The sequence below is a fragment of the Loxodonta africana genome, chromosome 1 (genome assembly GCF_030014295.1).
Source record: "Loxodonta africana isolate mLoxAfr1 chromosome 1, mLoxAfr1.hap2, whole genome shotgun sequence".
Lineage (NCBI taxonomy): Eukaryota > Metazoa > Chordata > Mammalia > Proboscidea > Elephantidae > Loxodonta > Loxodonta africana.
The window spans coordinates 105,850,888-105,876,444 of NC_087342.1; the positions used below are offsets into that span (position 1 = coordinate 105,850,888).

At 43.3% G+C, this 25,557-nt stretch overlaps 1 protein-coding gene across 1 annotated transcript in view; it reads left to right on the top strand.

Annotated features, from left to right (window-relative positions):
• Positions 1 to 25,557, top strand: part of CUL9 (cullin 9) — a 44,011-nt gene that overhangs the window by 5,931 nt on the left and 12,523 nt on the right. Inside the window, exons 8-26 of the mRNA XM_064286339.1 lie at positions 90 to 282; positions 10,805 to 11,012; positions 13,431 to 13,627; positions 14,001 to 14,218; positions 15,038 to 15,284; positions 15,370 to 15,475; positions 16,028 to 16,255; positions 16,538 to 16,628; positions 16,773 to 16,944; positions 18,313 to 18,418; positions 18,676 to 18,771; positions 19,055 to 19,230; positions 19,526 to 19,659; positions 20,022 to 20,201; positions 20,402 to 20,511; positions 20,614 to 20,796; positions 20,939 to 21,099; positions 21,374 to 21,602; positions 21,699 to 21,888. Coding sequence (XP_064142409.1) covers positions 90 to 282; positions 10,805 to 11,012; positions 13,431 to 13,627; positions 14,001 to 14,218; positions 15,038 to 15,284; positions 15,370 to 15,475; positions 16,028 to 16,255; positions 16,538 to 16,628; positions 16,773 to 16,944; positions 18,313 to 18,418; positions 18,676 to 18,771; positions 19,055 to 19,230; positions 19,526 to 19,659; positions 20,022 to 20,201; positions 20,402 to 20,511; positions 20,614 to 20,796; positions 20,939 to 21,099; positions 21,374 to 21,602; positions 21,699 to 21,888 — 3,225 coding nt within the window. The remainder of the gene's footprint in view (positions 1 to 89; positions 283 to 10,804; positions 11,013 to 13,430; positions 13,628 to 14,000; positions 14,219 to 15,037; positions 15,285 to 15,369; positions 15,476 to 16,027; positions 16,256 to 16,537; positions 16,629 to 16,772; positions 16,945 to 18,312; positions 18,419 to 18,675; positions 18,772 to 19,054; positions 19,231 to 19,525; positions 19,660 to 20,021; positions 20,202 to 20,401; positions 20,512 to 20,613; positions 20,797 to 20,938; positions 21,100 to 21,373; positions 21,603 to 21,698; positions 21,889 to 25,557) is intronic.

Here is a 25,557-nt window from a genome sequence, read left to right on the forward strand (position 1 = left end):
TGGGGGTAACTGGGCTTGATGTTTATAGACTTTCCAACTCAGAGGTGCCACAATTCTTTTAGCCACCGCTTTTCCCCCACCAATTTCAGAAATGGCTAGAGGCTTGCGGGGTCCTGGTCCGCGAAGTTCCCTGGATCAGCATGTGGCAGCGGTCGTGGCCACTGTGCAGATATCCAGCTTGGACACAAGCCTTCAGCTTTCAGGGCTCTATGCCCTCTCTCAGGCTGTGGAGGAGGTCACTGAGCGGGACCACCCTTTGGTCCGTCCTGACAGATCTCTGAGGTCAGAATGTTGGGGAGGAAAGAGGTTTTGGTTTAAGCTGTCAGCGGTATAGAAGCTATGGTAGACAGGGGAGGAACTGTGAGGTCAAGATTTTGAAAGCTGGGGGTGAAAGAAGGGTCAGCCTGAGGAACAGCTTTGCAGGAGAATGGGATTTTATGATGGCTATATTTTTTAACACTTACTCTGTACACAGTGTTTTACATGCATTCTCTCCATAAATCTTCCTAATACCTCAGGAAGAGTTGATACTATTTTTATCCCATTGTATGGGTGAAGAAACTGAGGCTTAGAGAATTTAACTTGCCCAGAGTTTTACAAGTGGCAGAGCCAGGCTTCAAATGCAGGTCCTTTTGGCTCTAGAGCTTGATTTTTTCTGTTTTTCTTCTCTCCCCTCCCCTATACTTTCTTTTTAAAGTTTTTACATATTTCTTAGTTATACAAATAATGTATGAATACACTCTTCATTTTAAAAACTTGAAGAATATAAAAAAACAGAATGAAACGCCAAAGTCCTTTTTCACTGGTGTTATCAGTCTCGTGTATCCTTCAGACCTATGTATTCACATTTGTAATTGCGTGTTTGGAAATAGAAAATTTTCTCAGTTTGTTTTAACATGTGTAATCACACACCACATGCTTCTCCAACTTTTTTCACCCACTCAGTATGTCTTAGAGGGCTTTCCATGTCAATCTACATAGAGCTACCTCATTATTTTCACTGCTGCATGGTATGGTTGTATCCAAATTCAAATACAGTGTTGTAATAAATCTCATTTCCCTCAAATCTGCCAATACTGGATATTATCTTTCTTTAATCTCTCAGATTGGCAAAATTTAAAGTGATTTGATGGCATGTTTCCTCAGTTCTAGTGAAGTTAGGCTTATTTGCATGCATTTATTCTTTGTGTTTTCTCTTGTGAATATTCTGTTCTTATCCTTTGCCTACTTTTTTATTGTGTCTTTGTTCTTATTGCCGTATATACATTCTTTATGCATTCTAGATATTAATTCTTTATCAAATATTTATTCAAAATCTTATTAGCTTTATTTTACTGATTATAAAAATAATGCAAGATGTATAATAAAAGAAGAGATTGAAACAGTAGCAAAAAACCTTCCAACAAAGAAAAGTCCAGGACCAGATGGCTTCACTGGTGAATTCTACCAAACATTTAAAGAACTAGCACCAGTTCTTCTCAAACTCTCCGAAAAAATACAGCAAGAAAGAATGCTTCCTAACTCATTATACAAGGCTAACATTACCCTGAGAGCAGAGACTAATAAAGACACTACAAGAGAAGAAGAGTACAGACTAGTATTCCTCATAAATATGTTCTTGTTGTTAGGTGCTGTTGAGTTGGTTCGGACTCAAAGCGACCCTGTGTACAACAAAATGAGACACTGTCTGGTTCTGTGTCATCCTCACAATCATTGTTACGCTTGAGCCCACTATTGCAGCCAGTCCATCTCATTGAGAGTTTTTCTCTTTTTTCACTGACTCTCTACCAAGCATGATGTCCTTCTACAGGGACTGGCCCATCCTGATAACATGTCCAAAGTATGTGAGATGAAGTCTGGCATCCTCACTTCTAAGGAGCGTTCTGGCTATACTTCTAAGACAGATTTGTTTGTTTTTCTGGCAGTCCATGGTATATTCAATATTCTTTGCCAACACCTTAGTTCAAAGGCGTCGATTCGTCTTCAGTCTTCTTTATTCCTTACAAATATAGATGCAGAAGTCCTCAACAAAATACTAGGAAACTGAATGTAACAGCATATTAAAAGGATTATACACTATGACCAAGTGGGATTTATCCCAGGAATACAGAGGTGCTTCAACATAAGAAAAACCAATCGTTGTAATACCCACAAAGGAAAAACCACATGATCATCTCAGTTGATGCAGAATTGGCATTTGAGAAGATGCAATACCTTTTCATCACAGAAATACTCAGAAAACTAGGAATAGAAGGGAAACTTCTCAACGTGATAAAGGACGTTTATGAAAAACCCGTAGTGAATTTCATACCTATTGGTGAAAGACTGGAAACTCTCCCCTGAAGATCAGAAACAAGACAAAGATGCCTGCATTTACCACTGCTATTTAACATTTGTACTAGAAGTCTTAACCGGAGTAATTAAGCCAGAAAAATAAAAGGTATCCATATCAGAAGAGAAGAAATAAAGATATCTGTATTTGCATTTGGCATGAAGATCCCAAAGAATCCACAGGAACGCTACTAGAGCTGATCTGTGAATTCAGCAGAGCTGCTGGGTGCAGGATCAGCACACAGAAAGTTGTATTTCTATACATCAGCAGTGAACAATCTGAAAAGGAAATTAAGATAATAATTTCTTTTACAGTATCATCTAAAACAATAAAATACCTAGGAATAGAGTTAACTAAGGAGAAGAAAAACCTTCACACTGAAAACTATAAAACACTGCTGAAAGAAATTAAAGGAGATATAAATGAATGGAAAGACATCCCGTGTTCATGGATTGGACGACTTAATATTGTTAAGATGTAAATTCTAACCAAAATGATTTACAGATACAATGCAATTCCTATTAAAATTACAACAACTCCAACATCCTTTTTGCAGAAAGGGAAAAGCTGATCCTCAAATTTATATGGAATTGCAAGGAACACCAAATAGCCAAAACAATCTTGAGGGGAAAAAAAAAAAAAAGAACAAAGAAGGAGGACTCATACTTCCCAATTTCAAAACATATTATAAAGCTACATACTCAAAACAGTGTAGTACTGATATAAGGATAGACATATAGACTAATGGAACAGAATTTAGAATCCAGAAATAAGCCCATGCGTGTATGATCAATTTATTTTCTACAATGGTGACAAAACCATTCAGTGGAGAAAGTCTCTTCAACAAATGGTGCTGGGACAACTGGATCTCCATGTGCAGAAGAATGAAGTTGAACCCCATACCTTACAACATAAACAACATTTTGAAGCCATTAATTCAAAATGGATTAATGATCTAGATATAAGAACTAGTACCATAAAATACTTAGAAGAAAACATAAGGGTAAAGGTTCAGGACCTTCTTTTAGGCAATGGATTCTTAGTTATGAAGCCAAAGCATGAGCAACAAGAGAAAAAATAAACTGGACCTTATCAAAATTAAAAACTTCTGTATATCAAGGGACATTATCAAGAAAGTGAGAAGACAACCACGGAAAGGGAGAAAATATTTGGAAACCATGTATCACATAAGGGTTTAATATCCAGGATATATAAAGCACTCTTAAAACTCAAACACAAAAAGAATAACAACCTAATTAAAAAATGGACAAAGGACTTCAACAAACATTTCTCCAAAGAAGATGCACAAATGACCAATAAGCACATGAGAAGATGCTCAATATCATTAGCCATTAGGGAAATGCACTTCAAAACCATAAAGAAATACAACTTTATACCCACTAACATGGACTTTATTAAAAAACAACAACAAAATATAGCGAATGTTGGTGAGAATGTGGAGAAATTGGAACACATGTACATTGCTGGTGGGGATGTAAAATGGTGTAGCCATTGTGGAAAGCAGTTTGACGGTTCCTTAAAAAGTTAAATATAGAATTACCATAACCAAAAAACCAAACCCCCTGCCCTGCCGTCAAGTCATTTCTGACTCATAGCGACCCTGTAGGAGTAAAACTGCCCCGTAGGGTTTCGAAGGCTGCAGGGTTTGCAAAAGCAGACTGCCACGTCTTTCTCTCATGGAGTGGCTGGTGGATTCAAACCGCCGACCTTTTGGTTAGCAGCCAAGAACTTTAATCACTACCACCAAACCCAAACCAAACCCATCGTCATTAAGTCGATTCCGACTCATAGTGACCCTATAGGACAGAGTAGAACTGCCCCGTAGGGCTTCCAGGGAGCACCTGGTGGATTTCAACTGCTGACCTTTTGGTTAGCAGCCGAACTCTTAACCACTATGCCATCAGGGTTTCCCCAGAATTACCATATGAAACAGCAATTCCAAAACAATTGAAAACAGTGGCTCAAACAGACACATGTACAGCAATGTTCATTGTAGCATTGTTCACAATAGCCAAAAGGTGGCCACAACCCAAATATCCATCTATGTATGAATGGATAAATAAAATATATATATTTTTAAACCATGCAGTATCCCCTTGTTCTGTTCTAAAAACTGCTTCTTGGTCTTTGTACAGGTTCCTCATGAGCACAATTAAGTGTTCTGGAATTTCCATTCTTCACAATGTTATTCATAATTTGTTACCCACACAGCCAATGCCTTGGCATAGCCAATAAAACACAGGTAAACATCTTTCTGGTATTCTCTGCTTTCAGCCAAGATCCATCTGACATCAGCAATGATATCCCTCTTTCCACTTCCTCTTCTGGATCTGGCAGTTCCCTGTCAATGTCCTGCTGCAACCGTTTTTGAGTTATCTTCAGTAGAATTTTACTCACATGTGATATTAATGATATTGTTCAATAATTTCTGCATTCTAATGGATCACCTTTCTTTGGAGGGGACACAAATATGGATCTCTTCCAGTCAGTTGGCCAGGTAGCTGTCTTTCATATTTCTTGAGTGACCGCTTCCAGTGTTACATCTGTTTGTTGAAACATCTCAATTGGTATTCCGTCAATTCCTGGAGCCTTGTTTTTCGCCAGTGCCGTCATTGAAACTTGAAATTCTTCAGTTCCTGATCATATGCTACTTCCTGAAATAAACATTAACCAATTCCTTTTTGTACAGCGACTCTGTATTCCTTCCATCTTTTTTTTTTTTTTTAATTGTGCTTTAGATGAAGGTTTACAGAGCAAATTAATACACATATTGTTTTGTGACATTGGTTGCCAACCCCAGGACCTGTCAACACTGTCCTCTTCTTGGCCTTGGGTTCCCCGTTACCAACTTTCCTGTCCCCTTCTGCATTCTCGTCCTCACCCTTGGGCTGGTGTGCCCATTTAGTCTTGTTTTGTTTTATGGGCCTGTCTAATCTTTGGCTGAAAGGTGAACCTCAGGAGTGACTTCAGTGCTGAGTTAAAAGTGTATCCAGGGGCCATACTCTCAAGGTTTCTTGAGCCTCTGTCAGACCAGTAAGTCTGCCCTTTTTTTGTGAGTTACAGTTTTGTTCTACATTTTTCTCCAGTGCTGTCTGGGACCCTCTCTTGTGATCCCTGCCTTCCATCTTCTTTTGATGCTTCCTGCTTTGTTCAATATTTTGCTCATAGAATCCTTCACTATTGCAACTCAAAGCTTGAATCTTTCCTTCAGTTCTTTTCAGCTTGAGAAATACCAAGCATGTTCTTCCCGTTTGGTTTTCTAACTCCAGGACTTTGCACATTTTATTGTAATACTTTGTCTTCTCGAGTCACCCTTTGAAATCTTCTTTTCAGCTCTCTTACTTCATCATTTCTTCCCTTCACTTTAGCTGCTCTGTGTTCAAAAGTAAGTTTCAGAGTCTCTTCTGACATCCATTTTGGTCTTTTTTTCATGTCTTTTTAATGACCTTTTGCTTTCTTCATGTATCATGTCCTTGATGCCATTTCACAGTTGGTCTTCAATCGTTAGTGTTCAGTGCCTCAAATCTGTTCTTGAGTTGATCTCTAAATTCAGGAGGGATATACTCAAGGTCATACTCTGGCTGTCATGGACTTGTTTTAATTTGCTTCAGCTTCAACTTGAACTTGCTTGTGAGCAATTGATGGTCCGTTCCACAGTTGGCCCCTGGCCTTGTTCCGACTGTTGATATTGAGCTTCTGCATCGTCTCTTTCTACAGATGTAGTCGACTTGATTCCTGTATATTCCATCTGGCGAGGTCCACACATATAGCAAAAACGTATTTGCAATGAGTAAGTTGTTGGTTTTGCAAAATTCTGTCATGCGATCTCTCATGTAGTTTCAATCACTAAGGCCATGTTTTTCAACTACCAATCCTTTGTTTCTGACTTTTGCATTCCAATCACCAGTAATTATCAGTGCATCTTGATGGCACATTTGATCAATTTCCGACTGCAGAAGTTGGTAAAAGTCCTCCCTTTTTTCATCTTTGGCGTTAGTGGTTGGTGCATAAATGTGAATGATAGTTGTATTAACTCATCTTACTTGTAGGTGTATGGATATTATCCTACCACTGACAGCATTATACTTTAGGATAGATCTTGAAATGTTCTTTTTGATGATGAATGCAATGCCATTCCTCTTCAATTTGGCATTCCTGGCATAATAGACTATAGGATTGTCAGATTGAAAATGGCCAGTACAAGTCCATTTCAGCTCACTAATGCCAAGGATATCGATCTTTATGAGTTCCATTTCATTTTTGATGACTTCACTACTCCTAGATTGATACTTCATGCATTCCACCTTGTGATTATTAATGGATATTTGCAGCTGTTTTTGCTCAGTTTGAGTCATGTCACATCAGTAAATGAAGGTCCCAAAAGTTTCACTTCATCTGTATCATTAAGGTTGACTCTACTTTGAGGAGGCAGCTCTTCCCCAGTAGTGTTTTGAAGTGCCCATCTTCCAGCACTATTATCAGACAGTGTTCAGCTGCTATTCATAAGGTTTTCACAGGCCAGTTTGTTTTAGAAGCGGACTTCCAGGTCCTTGTTCCTAGACTGTCTTAGTCTGGAAGCTACACTGAAACCTGTCCACCATGGGTGACCCTGCTGGTATTTGAAATACTAGTGGCATAGCTTCTAGCATCACAGCAACACATAAGCCATTGGTTTAAAATCAGGAAAGGTGTGCATCAGGGTTGTATCCTTTCACAACACTTACTCAGTCTGTAAGCTGAGCAGATAAATCAAAAAACTAGACTATATGAAGAACTCAGCATCAGGATTGGAGGATATGCAAATGACACAACCTGGCTTGCTGAAAGCAAAGAGGACTTGAAGCACTTACTGCTGAAGATCAAAGACTACAGCCTTCAGTATGGATTACACCTCAGCATTAAAAAAAAAACCCAAAAATCCTCACAACTGGATCAATAAGCAACATCATGATAAATGGAGATAAGATTGGAGTTGTCAGGGGTTTCATTTTACTTGGATCCACAGTCAATGCCCATGGAAGCAGCAGTCAAGAAATCAGATGACATATTGCATTGGGCAAATCTGCTGCAAAGCACCTTTTTAAAGTGTTAAAAAGTAAAGATGTCACTTTGAGGACTAAGGTGAGCCTGGCCCAAGCCGCGGTATTTCTAATCGCCTCGTATGCATTCAAAACCTAGACAATGAATAAGGAAGTTTGAAGAATTGTTGCCTTTGAATTATGGTGTTGGTGAAGAATATTGAATATACTGCCAGAAGAACAAACAAATCTGTCTTGGAAGAAGTACAGCCAGAATGCTCCTTAGAAGTGAGGATGGCAAGATTTTGTCTCACCGAATTTGGACATGTTATCAAAAGGGACCAGTCCCTGGAGAAGGACATCATGCTTGGTAAAGTAGAGGGTCAGTGAAAAAGAAGAAGACCTTCAATGAGGTGAATTGACACAGTGGCTGCAGCAATGGGCTGAGACATAGCAAGGACTGTGAGGATGGTGTGGAACCAGGCAGTGTTCCGTTCTATCGTACATAGGGTCGCTATGAGTCAGAACCGACTCCATGGCACCTAACAACAACAACAACATACGCTTAAAATAAACTATTCAGCTATAAAAAGAAATGAAAGTGTGTTACATGTCATCAGAAGGATGAACCTTGAAAACATTATGCCAAGTGAAGTAAGCCAGACGAAAGGTCAAATATTGTATGATTCTACTTTTATGAAATACCTATAATAGGCAAATCCATTGGGACAAAAGAAGATTACTGGGAGGGGGAAATGGGAAGTTAAAACAAAACAAACCCCTCCCCCCAAAAAAATTCCCCAGATGATTTCAGTGGACAACCATATTTGAGAACCCTCTTTAGAGCTACACACTGGAATCGCCTAGGAAGCTTTTTAGGAATCCTGATGCCTAGGACAAAACTATACCAATTAAATCAAAGCCTCTGAGAGTGGGACCCAAGCATCTTGGCTTTCAGTATTGCCCAGGTGATTCTAGTGTGCAGCCAAATTTGAGAACCAGGGGTAGAGAGTATATACTGCATGCTAGGCTGTACTTATTGGATCTGGGATCCAGCAACTCCAAGGGAAACTTAGCTTTCTCCACTTTAAAGCAGGCTTTAAACATGAAACAGAAGCCATTAATCCTCCTTGTCTCTTCATATGGCCACTTGTATAGTGGAAAAGTGTGAAATATTTGGTCCTGTGGGTACCAATCATGACTGTAGGTAAACACTTTGGTAATGACCTAATACTAAAGATTAAAACCCTGTTGGGATTTACACTTAACTACGGGGCTTTGAACCAGTTCATTCTGGTTCGAACCCTTGCTAAAAATTTGCATTGCTACCCCCAGACATACTGAATCAGAATCTACATTTTAACAAGATCTCCAGGTGATTCTTAGGTATAATCAATTTTGAGAACCACTGCTCTACTAGTGCTTCTAAGAACTGGTCCCTAACCAATAGCATTAGCATCCCCTGAGAACTTGTCAGAAATGCAAATGAGCAGGGGTTCAAACTGGAATGAACCTGTTCTAAGCCCTGCTTAGCCAGCACTTCGAAAAACCAATGTTTTGGAATCTGCTATCTTTTTTTTCCCCTTTTTTCTGCTGTACTTCTAACTAACGTTTAGATCCAACCATGACAATTTTTAAAAATCAACTACTACAAAAAAAAAAAAACTAGAAAATTACATTATATGGCTCATATTACATTTCTGTTGAATAATGCTGCTCTAAACGTGTGTATCAAAATTATCTGAAAAACTTGCTAAGGTGCAGATTCCAGGTCCCACCCCGTATCTGTTGAATCATAACGTCTGGGTAGTGGAGTCCAGGAATAAGAGTTTTTAACAGATGGTCCTAAGTGTTTCTTAGGCGCGCATAAGTTTAAGAAGCACTGTTCTCTTGATCCGTAAACTAGGAGCCAAGAGTTATTTCTATTCCAAATAAACTCGTCTTTGTTGATTAAGCAGATGATGGGGAGGGGTAACTGACAGTTAAGGGAAGTTTCCCCCCAGGGAATTCAAAGTGCTTTCTTGGTAAAGAAAGGGTAAGAGGAAGTGGGGAGGAGTTACTATTAAAAAAAAAATTATGAAGGTAAAAATCATCTGAAAACCCTCTAGGCAGAGATTGACTACTGTTAACCATTTTGGTAAACATATCCTTATTTGTATTTCTGTATCTATTTATGTATTACCCATGAAATATATATATATCTTATAATCTTGGCTACAGAATAGGATATATCTTTGAGCATATTTGAGTCATGTTGTAGCCATCATAAAGCTTCTAAGAGGAAAGACAGATAAAAACACAGAATTTCTTCAGTACCTTTATTTTCCTTCTTTCCCAGAATTTTTCCTTTTGTGTTCCTTTCCTGCATGTTTCCCAGGGCACCTCTTCCCTGTGCATCTCTGATACTTGCTTTTTCCTCTTGTGACCCTCACTAGGACCTAGGGATTCTGGAGGCACTTCTTTGCTTCCTTAGATGAACATTTCCATTGGACCCTTTCTCTAGCTCATGTTGCTTGTCCCTTGTTTATGGTGTCTTTCGTTGTGCTAAGGTCTTAGGTTTTTACATTACTGTATTTTTTTAGGGCTTCTAGGTTTTGTGTACCCCTTAAGAGAGTCAGTCCTATCCCAAGATTATAAGAATATTTCCTTATATTTTCCAAAAATACCTGTGATTTTGTTTTTTACATTTACTTAAGAAATCATTTGCAGTTTATTTTTGCAAATGGCTTAGAGTTCTAAGTTTTTTTTCCCCGGAAAGGATAGCCAGTTGTCTCAATATCTTTTTTTAAATTAGACTTTATTCTTTTAGAGTCGTTTTAGGTTTACAGAACAATCGTAAAGTACAGAGAGTTCCTTTTTACTCCCTTCCCCTTGCACACTGTTTCTACTATTAACATCTCACACTCCTGTCAACATTGTTGAATGGTTCTTCCTTTCCTCACTGGTTGAGATGTCACCCTTACTTCTTTTCTCATCTATTGATCTGTTCTCCCATATATTAGCTCCAGAGCTTTAATTATTATAAGTTTACATTTTGATAACTAGTAGGCAAGTCTGTCATTACTCTTCCAAAAACTTCCTGACTATTCTTGCATATTTCCTTTTCCTGTGCTTGAATCTGCCTGTCATGTGTTTTTTTGGTCGGAGTAATATTGAATTAATAGATTTATTTGGATAAAGGAGCCAGACTTCTTACCCATTTTACTCTACTGCCTCCTTCATAAGGTGAGGAGCCAGAGGCAGTTAGACTGCAGAGGAGAGTAGATCAGGAGTGAGACAAAGGCAAGGAAAGTGGGATTAGAGAGGGGAGAGGGTGGGGTGGTGGCCTGGATCTTGGTGGATGGGGTTGAGTCGGGAGTCAGATGGTGTCATGGCTAGGAGTTAGGCATGATTCCTTGGTATGGGGAATCCCAACATCTCTTCCTTCTCTCAGAGAGAAGCTGGTGAAGACGTTGGTGGAGCTGCTGACCAACCAGGTGGGAGAGAAGATGGTAGTGGTGCTGGCCCTACGTCTCCTTTACTTGCTTATGACCAAGCATGAATGGCGCCCACTCTTTGCCAGGGAGGGTGGCATCTACGCTGTACTGGTTTGCATGCAAGAATATAAGACTTCCGTCTTGGTGCAGCAGGCAGGACTGGCGGTAAGTGGACTGGGTCTGATGGGGGAGATAGATGGGTGAGATAGCTAGATTGAGGGACTACTGATATGAAAGAAATGGTGCGGCCTTCTGTTGGCCCAGGACAGGAACCATTCCTGAAGCCAACTCTTCAGACATGGACTGGACTGGACAGTGGGTTGGAGAGGGATGCTCGTGAGGAGTGAGCTTCTTGGATTAGGTGGACACTTGAGACTATGTTGGTATCTCCTGCTTGGAGGGGAGATGAGAGGGTAGGGGGGTTAGAAGGTGGCAAAACGGATACGAAAAGAGAGAGTGGAGGGAGGGAGTAGGCTGTATCATTAGGGGGAGAGTAATTGGGAGTATGTAGCAAGGTGTATATAAGTTTTCGTGTGAGAGACTGACTTGATTTGTAAATTTTCACTTAAAGCACAATAAAAATTATTAAAAAAAGAAATGGTTTGCAGTGGTTTACACCATGGAATAGATGTTGGGATGGAAAGATGTAGATGAATTTAAGAGTTCCATGTTGACAGTCTTAGAGACTGAGTGCCTGTTTGGAAAAAGGAAAAAGGGAGTTTTTAAGAATGACTCTAAGGTTTAAAATTGAGCAGCAGGTTGGATGAGGTGGCCTTTTATTAAGCAGGAGTTTGGGGGGAAGATGAGGTATGGGAAGAAGGTCAGGAGCTGAGTTTTTAGGTATGTTGAATTTCCCATGCCTGTTTTCAGTTACAGTTAGGTGTCTAAAGAATAATTTTCTAGATTTGATTAAACCAAAAGTAGGTTTTTTTCCCCTCTTTTGTCTGAGTGGGACGCTTACTCCTACCAAATTTGGGTAAAACAAAGCCAGCATTGCCACCTCTCCACCATCGTGGGCCCAGAGAATCAAGAAGGGACGCCTTCATCCAGGGGAGCATACGGAAGAATTGATGTTCCAGCTCTTCCAGACAGAAGTGTTGACTGGTAGGGAGGTGTGGTTGAGGCAGGGTGTGCTCCCCCTAGCCTTAGTGTCCCGAGAAGGACAGGTAGGCCTCAGCCAAAGCAATTCTGAGAATAGATTCCAACAGTATAATGGCCGCAGCGTAGAAGGGAGCACATGTCCTCTGAGAGCAGACGGTTCCAGGGAGAGGCTGGAAGGCTCTTTCCTTTATGGGCTAACTAGGTGCCGCTTCTTCCAAGAACAGCCAGGCATTTACAGTCTAGGCCACATATACCCAAACAACTCTGTGTTCCTCATGACTAAAATATAACATTTGCCCCTGAATTCAGAGTCTTGCCCTGTAACACAATTATATCATCTTGTTTATAACTAAAAAAAACCCCAAAAAACAGTTGTCATGGAGTCAGTTCCAACTCACAGCAACCCAATGTGTGTCACAATAGAACTGTGATCTATAGGGTTTTCAATGGCTGATCTTTTTGGAAGTAAATCACCCAGTCTACCTCTCCAGGCACCTCTGGGTGGACTCAAACCCTAGCCTTTTGGTTAGCAGCAAAGTGCATTAACTGTTTGCACCACCCAGAAACTCCATTTATAACTTAAGGCCTATAGAATTCAGCTAAGTGGGGAGAGGTGGGTAACGAAAGGGAGAGAGAACCTCATTATAAGGTAGTATTTGCTGGAAGGGTCCAGACCTCTCAAGGGGGATTGTCCTGAGAATTATTTCAAATCTTCTCTGTCCCTAGAGGGTTTCTTCTTTGGAGAGTCAGGCCTTTCACCAAGAGAGACATTTTCTACTTTAATGGCATGTTGTTCCTTTTCATTTTATTTTTTTCTATAGCACCACCAAACTATTTTGCACATTACAAATATTTTTCCTATAACTTTCTTGAGTAGGGCTGGGTAGTGGCTTTGGATGTCAGTGGACGTAGGTTTGGGAGTATTGGCATATAGGTGGCAATTGAAGCTATGAGAGTGGACAGGGTTACCTAGGGACAAAGTGCAGGCTGAGAAAAGAAGGGGGCCAAGGAACTTCAGTGTTTAAGGACCAGACAAAGGAGTGACTAGAGAGGTAGGAGGAAAACCAGGGGAATATGGAATCATGGAACTCAAGGGAAGGGAGGTTTTGCAAAGGAAGGAGTGGTCAAGCGAGACAGGAGACAACATCAGGGAAAGCCTTTGAAGACAGCTAGGTGCTCTGAAAGGCACTATCCTATGGGGAAGATAGTTAGCCTTGGTTCTGGGAGCATGGGGGCAAAGAGAGGTTGCAGGCTGATTTTACCATCAAGCCTTACCTGTCTTAAGGTTTCTTTCCTACCTTTTCCTTTTCTTTTTTCTTCTTCTTCTAACATTTGATGTCCCATTACTACTTCCTTCCTTTCCTACTCTACCTATTTATAAGCAGCTCCACTGTCCCAAGGTTTGGGGTCTAGAATGGTAGCCCATTCCTCCTCATGGCAGCTCTGACCACTCCTAATACTGTTCCTACATCCCTCTTGCAGGCATTGAAGATGCTGGCTGTTGCCAGCTCCTCTGAGATCCCCACTTTTGTTACTGGCCGCGATTCTGTCCACCCTTTGTTTGATGCCCAGATGACCAGAGAGATTTTCGCCAGCATCGACTCAGCCACACGTCCGGGCTCGGAGAGCCTGCTCCTTGCTCTCCCTGCAGCCGTGATCCTGATGCTGAACACTGAGGGGTTAGAGCATTAGCCTCCAAATTTCTGCTGAGCCCCAAAGCCCCTACTCCTCTGGCCCAGTCCCATGGGCTCCACAGACATTCCTCTGTCATGTTACCTCTGGATTAAACACTGGTGGTACCTCTGGCTGTTGCTGGAAGAGAGGCCAAGCAGTTGGGAGTATGGGGATTCCCAGAGAGAATAGATCAACCCTGATCTTCCTTCATGGAGTTGGATGGAGTGACCTGGAGTCACGGACCAGATGTCCTGACCTCAGAGGGACCACTGGAGGCTTTTCCCCAAGCTGTCAGACTCCTCCCCCTGCACCTACTTCCCTGCTTTAATTACATTTGCTCTCTTTAAATTTCTTCCCGGGTCACCTCCTTCCTTCCAGGTGTTCCTCTGCAGTGAGAAATGGCCTGCTCCTGCTCAACCTGCTTTTGTGCAACCATCACACTCTGGGAGACCAGATTATAACCCAAGAGCTGAGAGACACCTTGTTTAGGCACTCAGGGATAGCACCAGGGACAGAACCCATGCCCACCACACGCACTATCCTCATGATGCTTCTCAATCGCTACTCAGAGCCGCCGGGCAGTCCTGAACACGCAGGTACCACTGTTGAGGGGGTGCTTCTGCTGGAGGAATTGGACAATTCCAGCCTGTGGCCAGGAAGGCTAAGATTTACATACAAGTACCTTACTAGGAAGACTCAGGAAGTGAGTCAGGGGTTTGGTGCCAGTTAGGTATTTCATAGAATCTCCTGACCAAGAGGAGAGGGAGTTTCTAGAATAGATGCTTTGGAATTGCCTTCTCTGAATGGCTTTAAACATATGAGAATTCCCATCAGTCTGGGCTAAGTTTGGTCCAGTCTTATTGGGCAGTAGAAAGTTGGCTGAAACGGCTTCTAGGGATGCCTTCTTTTGAGGAATTATAATTTAGGGTATGACTAGAATCATGAAATATTGATGTCATGGGGAAGAACCCTTTGTGTTTAGAAAACAAGTGAAAACCCAGAAGTATGGAGGGGAATTTAAATAAGCAACCTGTGTCTTTTAGGCTATGTATGTCTAAATCCACCATGCTAGGTAGTATAGTGATGTAATAGTAATAACTAATATTTACTGGCTTATGTAACAGTATAGCTAACCTTTAATTATAAAAGGTAATTATACGACTGTACGAGATAAAAATGTATTTTGTTTACATTGGCAATGTTTACTACACTAGATTTTATTTTTCTAATGTAGCTAACTAACCATGTTATTTTGTGCCGGAAAAGAAAATTCCTCACAGTTTGGTAGAAACTGCAGACATCCTTAAAATGAAAGTTTTGGGATGATTTTCTGGACCTTCCCATTTCTAGGTTTGACCAACTTGTATGACTCCTCTTCATACACATTTTTTTCCTCCCATGTGTCTGGGCTACAGCACTGGAAACCCCTGGCTCCCAGGGCCAGGATGGGTCCCCTGAGCTACTGATTCGATCCATAGTGGGGGGCCCATCTGCAGAACTACTGCTGGACTTGGAGCGGGTATTGTGCCGTGAGGGTAGCCCAGGGGGCGCCGTGAGGCCCCTCCTCAAACGCCTTCAGCAGGAGACCCAGCCCTTCCTTCTGTTGCTGCGGACTCTGGATGCCCCGGGGCCCAATAAAACTCTGCTGCTGACTATGCTGAGGTGAGGGACCTGTGCAGAAACCCACATGTCCTGGGTTCAGGCAGCTGGCAGAACAAGGGACTCACTATTTCCATTCCCCCACCAGGGTCATGACCCGGCTGCTGGATTTTCCTGAGGCGATGGTACTCTCCTGGCATGAAGTCTTGGAGCCCTGCCTCAACTGCCTGAGTGGCCCCAGCAGTGACTCTGAGGTACCACAGCCTGGGAAGTGGGGGGAGGAAAGGCAGCATCTGGGACACCATATATCTTGTGAGGTGCCCTGGAGAGCCCAGCAGAGCCTTCTCAATGGGTCTGGAGGGGTTGGTGGGGAGCTAGTAAGAGGAAGGCAAATGTTGTCTAAGAGTTTCCACAGCTAGCGTCTTTAAAGTATAAACCTTTTGGCTGCACCTGGATTTTGGAGTCTGTATTTAGGAGGAGCCCACGTTTACCAATCCAAGCATTCCTTGCTCTCGCCCTTTGGAGTTTTGTGCATTGTGGAGCAAGGCTCAGGCACCAGGAGTGGCTCTTGAGATAGCTCGGCCTTGGCAGGAAGAAGCCTGGGAAGCTGTGCTCAAGCTCTATTCCTGCCAGATCACTCTGGAGTCCCAGCTCCCCAGTATTCTGTTCCAACCTGTCTTTGGTGCTCTCCTTTCACTGGGCTTTCAAGTTTCTCCAAAGACTTACTTTCCTGAAACCACCCCTCAACTCTTAACATCCCCTGCCCTTTGTTTACCACGGATTAATCTGTGTGGCTCTGGGCTCAGATTGTTCAGGAGCTGGTCTGCTTCCTGCATCGCCTGGCCTCCATGCACAAGGACTATGCAGTGGTGCTCTGCTGCCTGGGAGCAAAAGAGGCCCTTTGCAAAGTCCTGGACAAGCACTCGGCTCAGCTGCTGCTGGGGTGTGAGCTTCGGGACCTGGTGGCGGAGTGTGAAAAGCACGCCCAGCTCTACAGTAACCTCACCTCCAGCATCCTGGCTGGCTGCATTCAGGTGAGGAGGGGCTTCTAATACAGAGTCGAGGGAGATGGAAGTCAGAAGCCGGGGAAGGCGACTCAGTGTGTGTTCCTGTGTGATGTGGGGCACAAGTGGTAGTGAATCTGGGGCATTTGCTCCCCACGCTTTCCCCGTTGTGGTCCTGTTCTGCCAAAGTTTGGGGAGAACAGAGCCGAGCATTCTGTTGCCCTTTGACTTTTTCTTCATACATGTTTCTGTGTATTCCTCCATGTCCTTCCCTCCCCCCCACACCCCTTCTCTCTGATGTTCCTGCTGCAGATGGTGCTAGGCCAGATAGAAGACCACAGACGAACCCACCAACCTATCAATATTCCCTTCTTTGACGTGTTCCTGAGGCATATCTGTCAGGGTTCGTGCCCCCATCTTCTTTCTCCTGGCCCCCACCCCAGCATCTGTTCTTCCCAGCCCTTCCTGCCTCCCCACCCCCTCAAAAAGTCCCTTTTTCCCCCTCAACTAGCCAAGCCATGACATCCCCCTCCCCACTGGCCCTCAGGCTCTAGTGTGGAAGTGAAGGAAGACAAGTGCTGGGAGAAGGTGGAGGTGTCCTCTAACCCACACCGGGCCAGCCGGCTGACGGACCGCAATCCTAAGACCTACTGGGAGTCCAACGGCAGCGCCGGCTCCCACGCCATCACCCTGCACATGCACCGTGGTGTTCTTGTTAGGTGAGAACACACATGCGCATTCTGATACGCACCGCCAAACACCCATATACACACAATCCAATCTCTAACCCCTATGCCTGGCACACGCTCACACCCAGTTTGTGTAGTGAACAGATAAACACATTGACTTGCCTTCTTTGTGCTATGTGTAGACATCCTCTTACTCCTAGAGCCTGGTGACGTGCCCCTCCCACCCCTAGGTACAAATGTCACTGCTCTCAGCTTGGTGTTGAGGTAGATCAGGAACTCACATATCGATTCTTTCCATAGGTATTTGTTTAGTGTATTTGTTTATGGTACCTGTCTTCAGGAAACTTGTGATCTATTGGGGAGACAGGCTAGAAAATCAGTAAGAGCATAGAGTAAGAAAGTGTTACAGTTGACACATGCACTGAGTCCTGAGGGAGCAGAGAAACATCTGAGGTATACTGAGAGGTCCAAGGAGGCTTCCTGAAAGAGGGGTCGACTGAGCTGGGTTTTGAAGTAGAAGTTAGCTAGATAAAGAAGAGGCAATGGGTACTATAGACAAAGGTATAACATCTGTGCAGAAGGGAAGAAACATGATGATTTGTTTTGGGGAACTTTAAGTGATTAAATTTAGCTGGAATGAAGGGTGCATGTAGCAAAGTGGCAGGTGATGAGCCCATAAAAGGAGGATGAAGCCAGATTACAAAGAACTATGTGACCTAAGACATCTCAACTTTATTCTGTAGTGTGGGGAGTCATTGAAGGATTTTAAGAAGGGAAGAGACAAGAGTAGATTTTTTATTTAGAAAGTTAAGTCTGGCAATTATGGAGTTTGGGCTGGAGGCCAGGAGAAAGAGTTGGAAGGTTTATGCAGCAGTCTAGTAGAGAAAAGATTAATGTTTTCAGTTAAGCAGAGGGAATGGCAGTAGAGAGGAGATGATAGGTGGGGAGATATTAAGAGGTAGCGTCATAGGACTTGCCATTGATTGGATGTGGGAAACTCTGAGAGGGTGAAGTCCACAGTGGCAGTGTGTTCTAGTTTGAGTACTGGATGAGTGGCAGTTTTGTTACAGGGGAGAGAAATTGGGAGCAGATGAACCTTCCCTTTTGGGCATGTTGACTTTGAGGTGCTTGTGGGACATGATGTAGAAATGCCTGTTGGATACACAGCGTTAAAGCTCAGGAGAGAGGTCTGGGGTAGAGATGTAGATTTGGAGTCATCGAAACTATGGGTTTAAATGAAGTCACCTTGGGAGAATATAAAGAGTAGAGCAGAAGGCCTGGGGAAGACTGACATTTAAGGAGCCAGCAGAGGAGCAGGAGCCTGAGAAGGAGGTGATTGAAGTCGTTTTTGAATTAAGACCAGGGCTCCAGCTTTGACTGATTCCTCTTCTCTCCCAGGCAGCTGACTCTGCTGGTGGCCAGTGAGGATTCAAGTTACATGCCCGCCAGGGTGGTGGTACTTGGGGGTGATAGTGCCAGCTCCATCAGCACTGAGCTTAACACGGTGAGGCCTCCTTCCACTTCCACCTCATCCCTCTGTTTGTCCCAGGGCCTTCAGGGAAGGACCCAGTCCCTGGGGAATTCCCACATCCCTTCCTCATGGGAAGGCATTGCCTTGTAAGCAGGGAGAGTGGAACTGGATGTGGAGCTTATAGGTCTGTGGGCTGGGTGCAGGGGAGTGAAGGGCAGACACCCGTAACAGTTCTCCCAGCCCCACTGCTGACGGTGAGAGCTCTCTTTACTTCTTCTCTGCCCTACCAGGTGAACGTGTTGCCCTCTGCCAGCCGGGTGATCCTCCTGGAGAATCTGAACCGCTTCTGGCCCATCATCCAGATCCGCATAAAGCGCTGCCAGCAGGTGCAGTGAGAGAAGAGGCTGGGGCGGGGGCTCGGGAGGTAAAACAGGGTCTCTGTAGTGGCCGAGTTCTCTAATATTGTGGAGACTCTCACCAAGACTCCTCCTTGGCCTGCTTGGGAGACGGTCCAGGAACCTGTTGAGGTCTAGATGTGCGGGGATGTCCCAAGTGGCTCTAGGGAACTTGGAGTGGGAGACCTCAGTCTCTGACCACCCACAGAGCCTGGCTTTGGTAGTGTTTGGTGGCAAGGTAGTTTAGGTGACAGACAAGCCGTGCATATTGCAGGGGGGCATCGACACCCGGGTTCGGGGTGTGGAGGTCCTGGGCCCCAAGCCCACATTCTGGCCGCTGTTCCGGGAGCAGCTGTGTCGCCGCACATCTCTCTTCTACACAATTTGGGCGCAAGCCTGGAGCCGGGACATAGCAGAGGACCGCAGACGCCTCCTGCAGCTCTGTCCCAGGTGGGTGGGGGAAGGGGGTGGGCACGGTTGAAGGGAGGAGGGGTGGTGGTTACAGGGAGCAGGACACTGCTGAGAACTAGGTGGTAGGAGATGTGTGTCAGTGGGAGTCGGAAAGGTAAAGCTGAAGCCAGGATGTGAGGGGAAAATGAACATAGGTAAGAAGTATGTGCTGATGGGGAGAGCTGGGTGAGGGAGATGGGGCAGAGACTGGGTGATTGGGAATTGATCTGCACTGAGCGGAGGCCTCAAGGAAATCTCTGCCTTTAACCCTTAACCATACACTTCTTGTTCCCAGACTGAACAAGGTTTTGCGCCACGAGCAGAATTTTGCTGATCGCTTCCTCCCTGACGAGGAGGCCGCCCAAGCACTGGGCAAGACCTGCTGGGAGGCCCTGGTCAGCCCCCTAGTGCAGAACATCACCTCCCCCGGTAACCATGCCAGCACCTGGCCCCACTAACCAGTTCCCTGTATTTGTTCCCAGGGATCACCTGAGTTAATGCTCTTGGTTCTCTTGGTTCCTGTCTTTGTCCCTGTAGGCCTGTCACCTCAGTGTTCCTCTCCTTCTGCCCCGGGGACTGCTCCCTAAGGCTCTGGTATTTGAATCTCCACCTCCACCCCCCCAACCTGTTACCATATCCCCAGACTCCAGCTGAACCAGACCTTGGTGAGGGGAGGACTAGGGCACTTCCGCCCCCAAATCCTTTTGTACAAGTGCTTCTCTCTCTCTACTCCTCCTTAAGCTGTCCTTTCTTCCATTTCCCACGGAGGCCCTTCCTCACCTGTCTCTCAGATGCAGAAGGTGTGAGCTCCCTGGGATGGCTGCTGGATCAGTACTTAGAACAAAGGGAGAACTCTCGGAGCCCCCTGAGTCGAGCAGCATCCTTTGCCTCTCGAGTTCGTCGTCTTTGCCACTTGCTGATACACGTGGAGCCTCCTCCTGGGCCCTCTCCTGAGCCATCCCCTCGACCCTGTAAGTCCCATGCATGGCCAGTTGAGTTAGGAGCCTGGGCAGTGGTGATACCTGGCTCATTCCCCCTTTGTGGATTTTACTCATCCTTACTGCTTTGCTGTGGGCCTTTCCAGGCCCCTGTGACCTCCTGGCCTTTCCAGGGCATCAGTTGAGACGATAGGTTGAGGTGATATCCCCTTCCTTGTCTCTGTTCTCCACAGTCAGCAAGAACAGTAAGGGTTGGGATCGGAGCCCTGGGCCTTCAGCTGTTCTTCCGAGCAGCAGCCTGAAGAACATCACCCAGTGCTGGCTGAGTGTGGTACAGGAACAGGTGGGCAGGAGCACGCTGAAGTCTGAGGAGCGGGAGAGGCTGCTAAGCTGTTACCATCAAGGGTCTGCTGCTTGGATGTTATTTCTTTCCCTTTATCCCCAGGTCAGCAGGTTCCTGGCTGCAGCCTGGAGAGCCCCAGACTTTGTGCCTCGTTACTGTGAACTCTATGAGCGCTTGCAGAGAGCCGGCTCAGAACTGTTTGGGCCTCGGGCTGCCTTCACACTGGCTCTGCGCAGTGGCTTCTCTGGTGCTTTGCTACAGCAGTCCTTCCTCACCGCTGCTCACGTGAGTATAGCCAGCCCCTTGAACAGCACAGCTGTCAGCTCATTTGATGTTCATCTTCTTTCCACTCTACCCTTTCACTCTCCGCTGTCCTTCTTGACTTCCTTGTTGATGGTCTATCTGGTGCCCTCTCCAATGCTCCCAGATGAGTGAGCAGTTTGCCAGGCACATCGACCAACAGATCCAGGGCAGCCTGATTGCTGGAGCCCCGGGGGTGGAAATGCTGGGGCGCCTTCAGCGGCAGCTGGAGCCCATCATGGTCCTTTCTGGCCTGGAGCTGGCCACTACTTTTGAGCACTTCTACCAGTGAGTGCAGGTCTGGAGAGGGAGGGGATAAGTGGCCCAGAGTTTAAGGAGGGAAGGAGGTGGATATTAGAGGGGAGATGAGAGAGGAGGCATTGGGGAGGAGAGATTAAGATACAGAGATGACTGTGGCACTGGCAGAAAGGGAATGGGAAGGAAGAGGGCCTGTGGTTCAGGCAGGCTGGAGCAGAAGGACTGCAATTTTGGAGGGGGAGGCTGGGCCTGGGCCATGCAGGACATCCACACTGAGGCTTGGCCCGGCCTGTGTGTGCTGCAGGCACTACATGGCGGACCGACTCCTGGGCGTGGGCCCGAGCTGGCTGGAGGGGGCCGTGCTGGAACAGATCGGTCCCTGCTTCCCCAACCGCCTCCCCCAGCAGATGCTGCAAAGCCTGAACACCTCTGAGGAGCTCCAGCGCCAGTTCCACCTCTTCCAGCTCCAGCAGCTTGACAAACTGCTTTTGGAGCAAGAGGATGAGGAAGAACGGAGACTAGAGGAAGAAGAGGTAAGATCAGGGGAAAAGAGTGAGAGAATAGGAGAGTAGGAGAAGATTAGACCACAGAAGGGAGCCCAAGGGCCCTTGAAATCCTTTGTTCCTCAGGAGGAAGAAAAGGAAGAGGACACTGAGAACGAGCTATTTGCTGAAGATCCAAGTCCAACAGTTTCTATACTGGTCCTGTCACCACGCTGCTGGCCGGTCTCCCCATTCTGCTACCTGCACCATATCAGAAAGTGCCTTCCCACAGAATTCTGTGATGCCCTTGACCGCTTCTCCAACTTCTACAGCCAGAGTGAGGAGCTAGGGAGAGGAAACTGGAGATTGGGGTGAGATTTGGGGTGGTAAGAGAGGATGAAAAGAGGACCTTTGATCAGGAGCCTATAGATATGAAGAAAAATAGCCTATAGGGGCAGCAGTCTCCTAGGGAGGGGTAAAAAAAAAGTGTGGGTTGTATCTTCATGAACGTCTGCTCTTACCGTTTCCTCCAACTTTCTATAAGTTTGCTTTATTTTTGTTTCTCTGACTTCAGGTTGCATGATGATTTAATTTTTAGTCTCTCCAGACTTCTATCCAAATAAGAACACTTAAAGCTATTCATTTTCCTCTCAATATTACTTTAGCTGCATCCTATAAGGTTTTTTAAAAAAGATTTTAAACTAAGGTATCCGGTATTCAGTGGGGTGTACAAATCTTAATTATAAAGCTTAATGAATTGTTACATATATATACACCCATGTAACTACCAACCCAGATCAAGATGCAGAACATTTCCAGTACCCAGAAGGTTTTCTCCTTCATGTCCCCTCCCAGCCAGAATCTTCTTCCAAGGGAAACCATTATTTTTACCTCTATCACCATAGATTTTTGCATGTATTTAAACATCATATGAATGGGATCCTAGAGTGTATATTCTTCTGTGTCTGATTTATTTCACTCAGCATAATGCCTGTGGGAGTGATCCACGTTGTTAGTTGTATCATTACTTTGTTCTTTTGTGTTGCTGATTCATATTCCATTGTATGAATATAATTACCTATTCCACTGTTGATGGACATTTGGGATGTTACATAAATTTTATTATGTAGTATTTTTTATTATTGTTTAGTTCTAAGAATTTTCTAATTTCTATTATTATTTCTTCTTTGATTTATTAGTTTTTAGAAGTATACTTAAAAATTTCCAAACAAATTTTTGTTAGTTATCTTTTCTGTTTTAGATTTTTACTTTCATTCCATTGTAGCCAAAGAATATGGTTTCTATGATTCTGAATCTTTGGAACTTACTTTATGGCCTAGTAGATGGTCAAATTTTATAAGTGTTCGATGTGTAATTAAGAAGAATGTGTATTCTTCAGCTGTAAATTCTTCTACAGAATTTTACATACTTCATTAAATAGACCTTGTTAATTGTATTGTTCAGTCCTTATCTAACCCTACTAATTTTTATCTGCTTGATCTATTACTGAGAAAGGTATGCTAAAATCTGCCGTTATGATAATGAATTTCTTAATTTACTCATAATTATGTCAGTTCTGCTTTGTATATTTTTTGGTTATGTTTTTAGATACAAGTTTTAGATTGTTTAACAGTGCTGTCTAATAGAGTTTTCTGCAATAATGGAAAAGTTCTTTTCTGCACTGTTCAATATGGTAGCTATTAGCGGCTGTTGAACACTTGAAATGTGGCCAGTGTGGTTGAAAAACTGAATATTTAATTTTATCTAGTTTAAATAAATTTAAATAACCATATATGGCTAGTGGAATATTTAAGATTATTCATTTCCCTCTCAATATTGGTTTAGCTGCATCCTATCAGTGGTTTTAATTTTTATATTAATTAAACTAACAGACTATACGGATTTAGAATCTTCATGGTAAATTAAACTTTATTATGAAGTAACTTTCTCCTTTCTTTCTAGTAAAGTTTTTCTCCCCATTTTCTGCTGCCTTTGCTTTTATCATTTGCTCTTTTTATGTATGTGTACATATATGTAAGTATATGTATAGACCATATGCGTTTTTTCTGAATCCTTGAGAGAATATTGCATATAGATGGCCCTTTGCCCCGAAATACTTCAGGACATATTTCCAAAGAATAAGGGTATTCTCTCATATGATCACAGTTCATTTATCAATTTCAGAAGTTTAACATTGGTCCAATATTTTAGTCTACAGTATGTATTCCAGTTTTGTCAGTTGATCCCGTAATATCTTTTGTGGCTTTTTTTTTTTTTTTGGTCCAGGATAGGATCCATTCTAGAATCACGTGTTGTGTTTAGTTTCATGTCTCTTTAGTTTCCTTTAATCTGGAATAGTTCCTCAGCTTTTCTTTGTGTTTTATGACACTGGCATTTCAGCCCTTTAGACATTTTTTAATAGTTCCTCACTTTAGGTTTGAGTGATACTTCCTCATGATTACATCCAGGTTACGTGCATTCCTGGCTGGGATACTACATGAGTGACATTATGTACTTCTCAGGGTATCACACTGGAGGCACACGGTGTCTGTCTGCCCCTCGTTGGTGATGTTGGTTTTGATTACCTGGTTAAGGGGTTGTGATTTTTCCACTGTATAGTTAATATTTTTTCTCTCACTACTAGGAATAAGCAGTCTGTATGAGGAGATACTTTAAACCCATGCCAGGATTCTACTTTCATCAACATTTCCGTCTAGTATCATTATACTTTTAACCTTGCCATACCTGTGTTTTAGGCATGTGTCTTGTAAATATCTAGATTTTGTTTTTTGTTCAAGATGACAGTCTCTCTCTTTGAGTTGTCCATTTTAGCCTATTCATGATTATTATGTGTAATGGTACATTTGGCTCATATTTCTCACCTTTTATTACCCTTCTTACATTTTTTATATATGCAAAAGAATGTACATAAAACATAGGTATAGTCTAAAGAAGAATAATAAATTGAACACCTTTATACGTTCTCTTCTACCCTGGGGTTTTTGTGCTTTTTTTACCCTGTCTTCTTTTGGGTTGACTGAGGTTTTTTGTTTTGTTTTTTAATTTCTTTTTTGTGTCCACCATTTTGGAAGTTACACATTCTATTATATAATTACCCTTATATTTTTAACCTGTAGGCTTGACTGGTGAATAGCACGCCCCACCCTCCTGAGCAATAAAAGGACGTTAGAAAACCTTTAACTCCAGCACCAGCTCCCATCCTGCTTGCTACTATTGTAGACTATTCTAGAATAATCTTTTTTTACTTCCCAGCTTAGTTATTATTATTATTGTCTTATTCAAGCGATGTTTAGTTTTGTTCTCATACCAGTTGCTTTAGTCACGCTTCCTTTTGCATTTTGATCGTTCCTTCTAGGTAATTTTCTTCTTCCTAAAGTACACCATTTAGAAGTTTCTTTAATGAGGGAGAATTGATGGTAAACTTTATCAGTTTTTATTTGCCTGAGAATGATTTATTTTCACCCTCATTAAAAAACTTCATTATGATTCATTTCAACCGTATACAAAAAATAGAAGAGATAGCAAATGAACTCACTCCAATGTACCAACATATATCAATTCATGACCAATGTCGATTCATCTACACCCCTAACTGCTTTCCCCCCACCCCCTTGAAAACAAGGATATTATAATTAACAAAGCTTTAGAAATTAATAATACGTGATAATCGTCAGCCAACCCTGGTGGTGTAGTGGTTAAGAGCTACGGCTGCTAACCAAAGGGTCGCAGTTTGAATCCACCATGCACTCCTTGGAAACTCTATAGGGCAGTTCTGCGCTGTCCTATAGGGTTGCTATGAGTCAAGCAACTCGATGGCAACAGGTTTTTTTTTTTTAAATAATGGTCAAATAGACAGTGTTCATATTTCCCTGATTGCCTCAAAAGTCTTTTTTAATAGTTATTTTGTTTAATGAGAATTCAAACAAGGACCACACAATGCATTTGGTTATCTCTTAAATCTCAATCTGTAAGATACCCTCCTTTT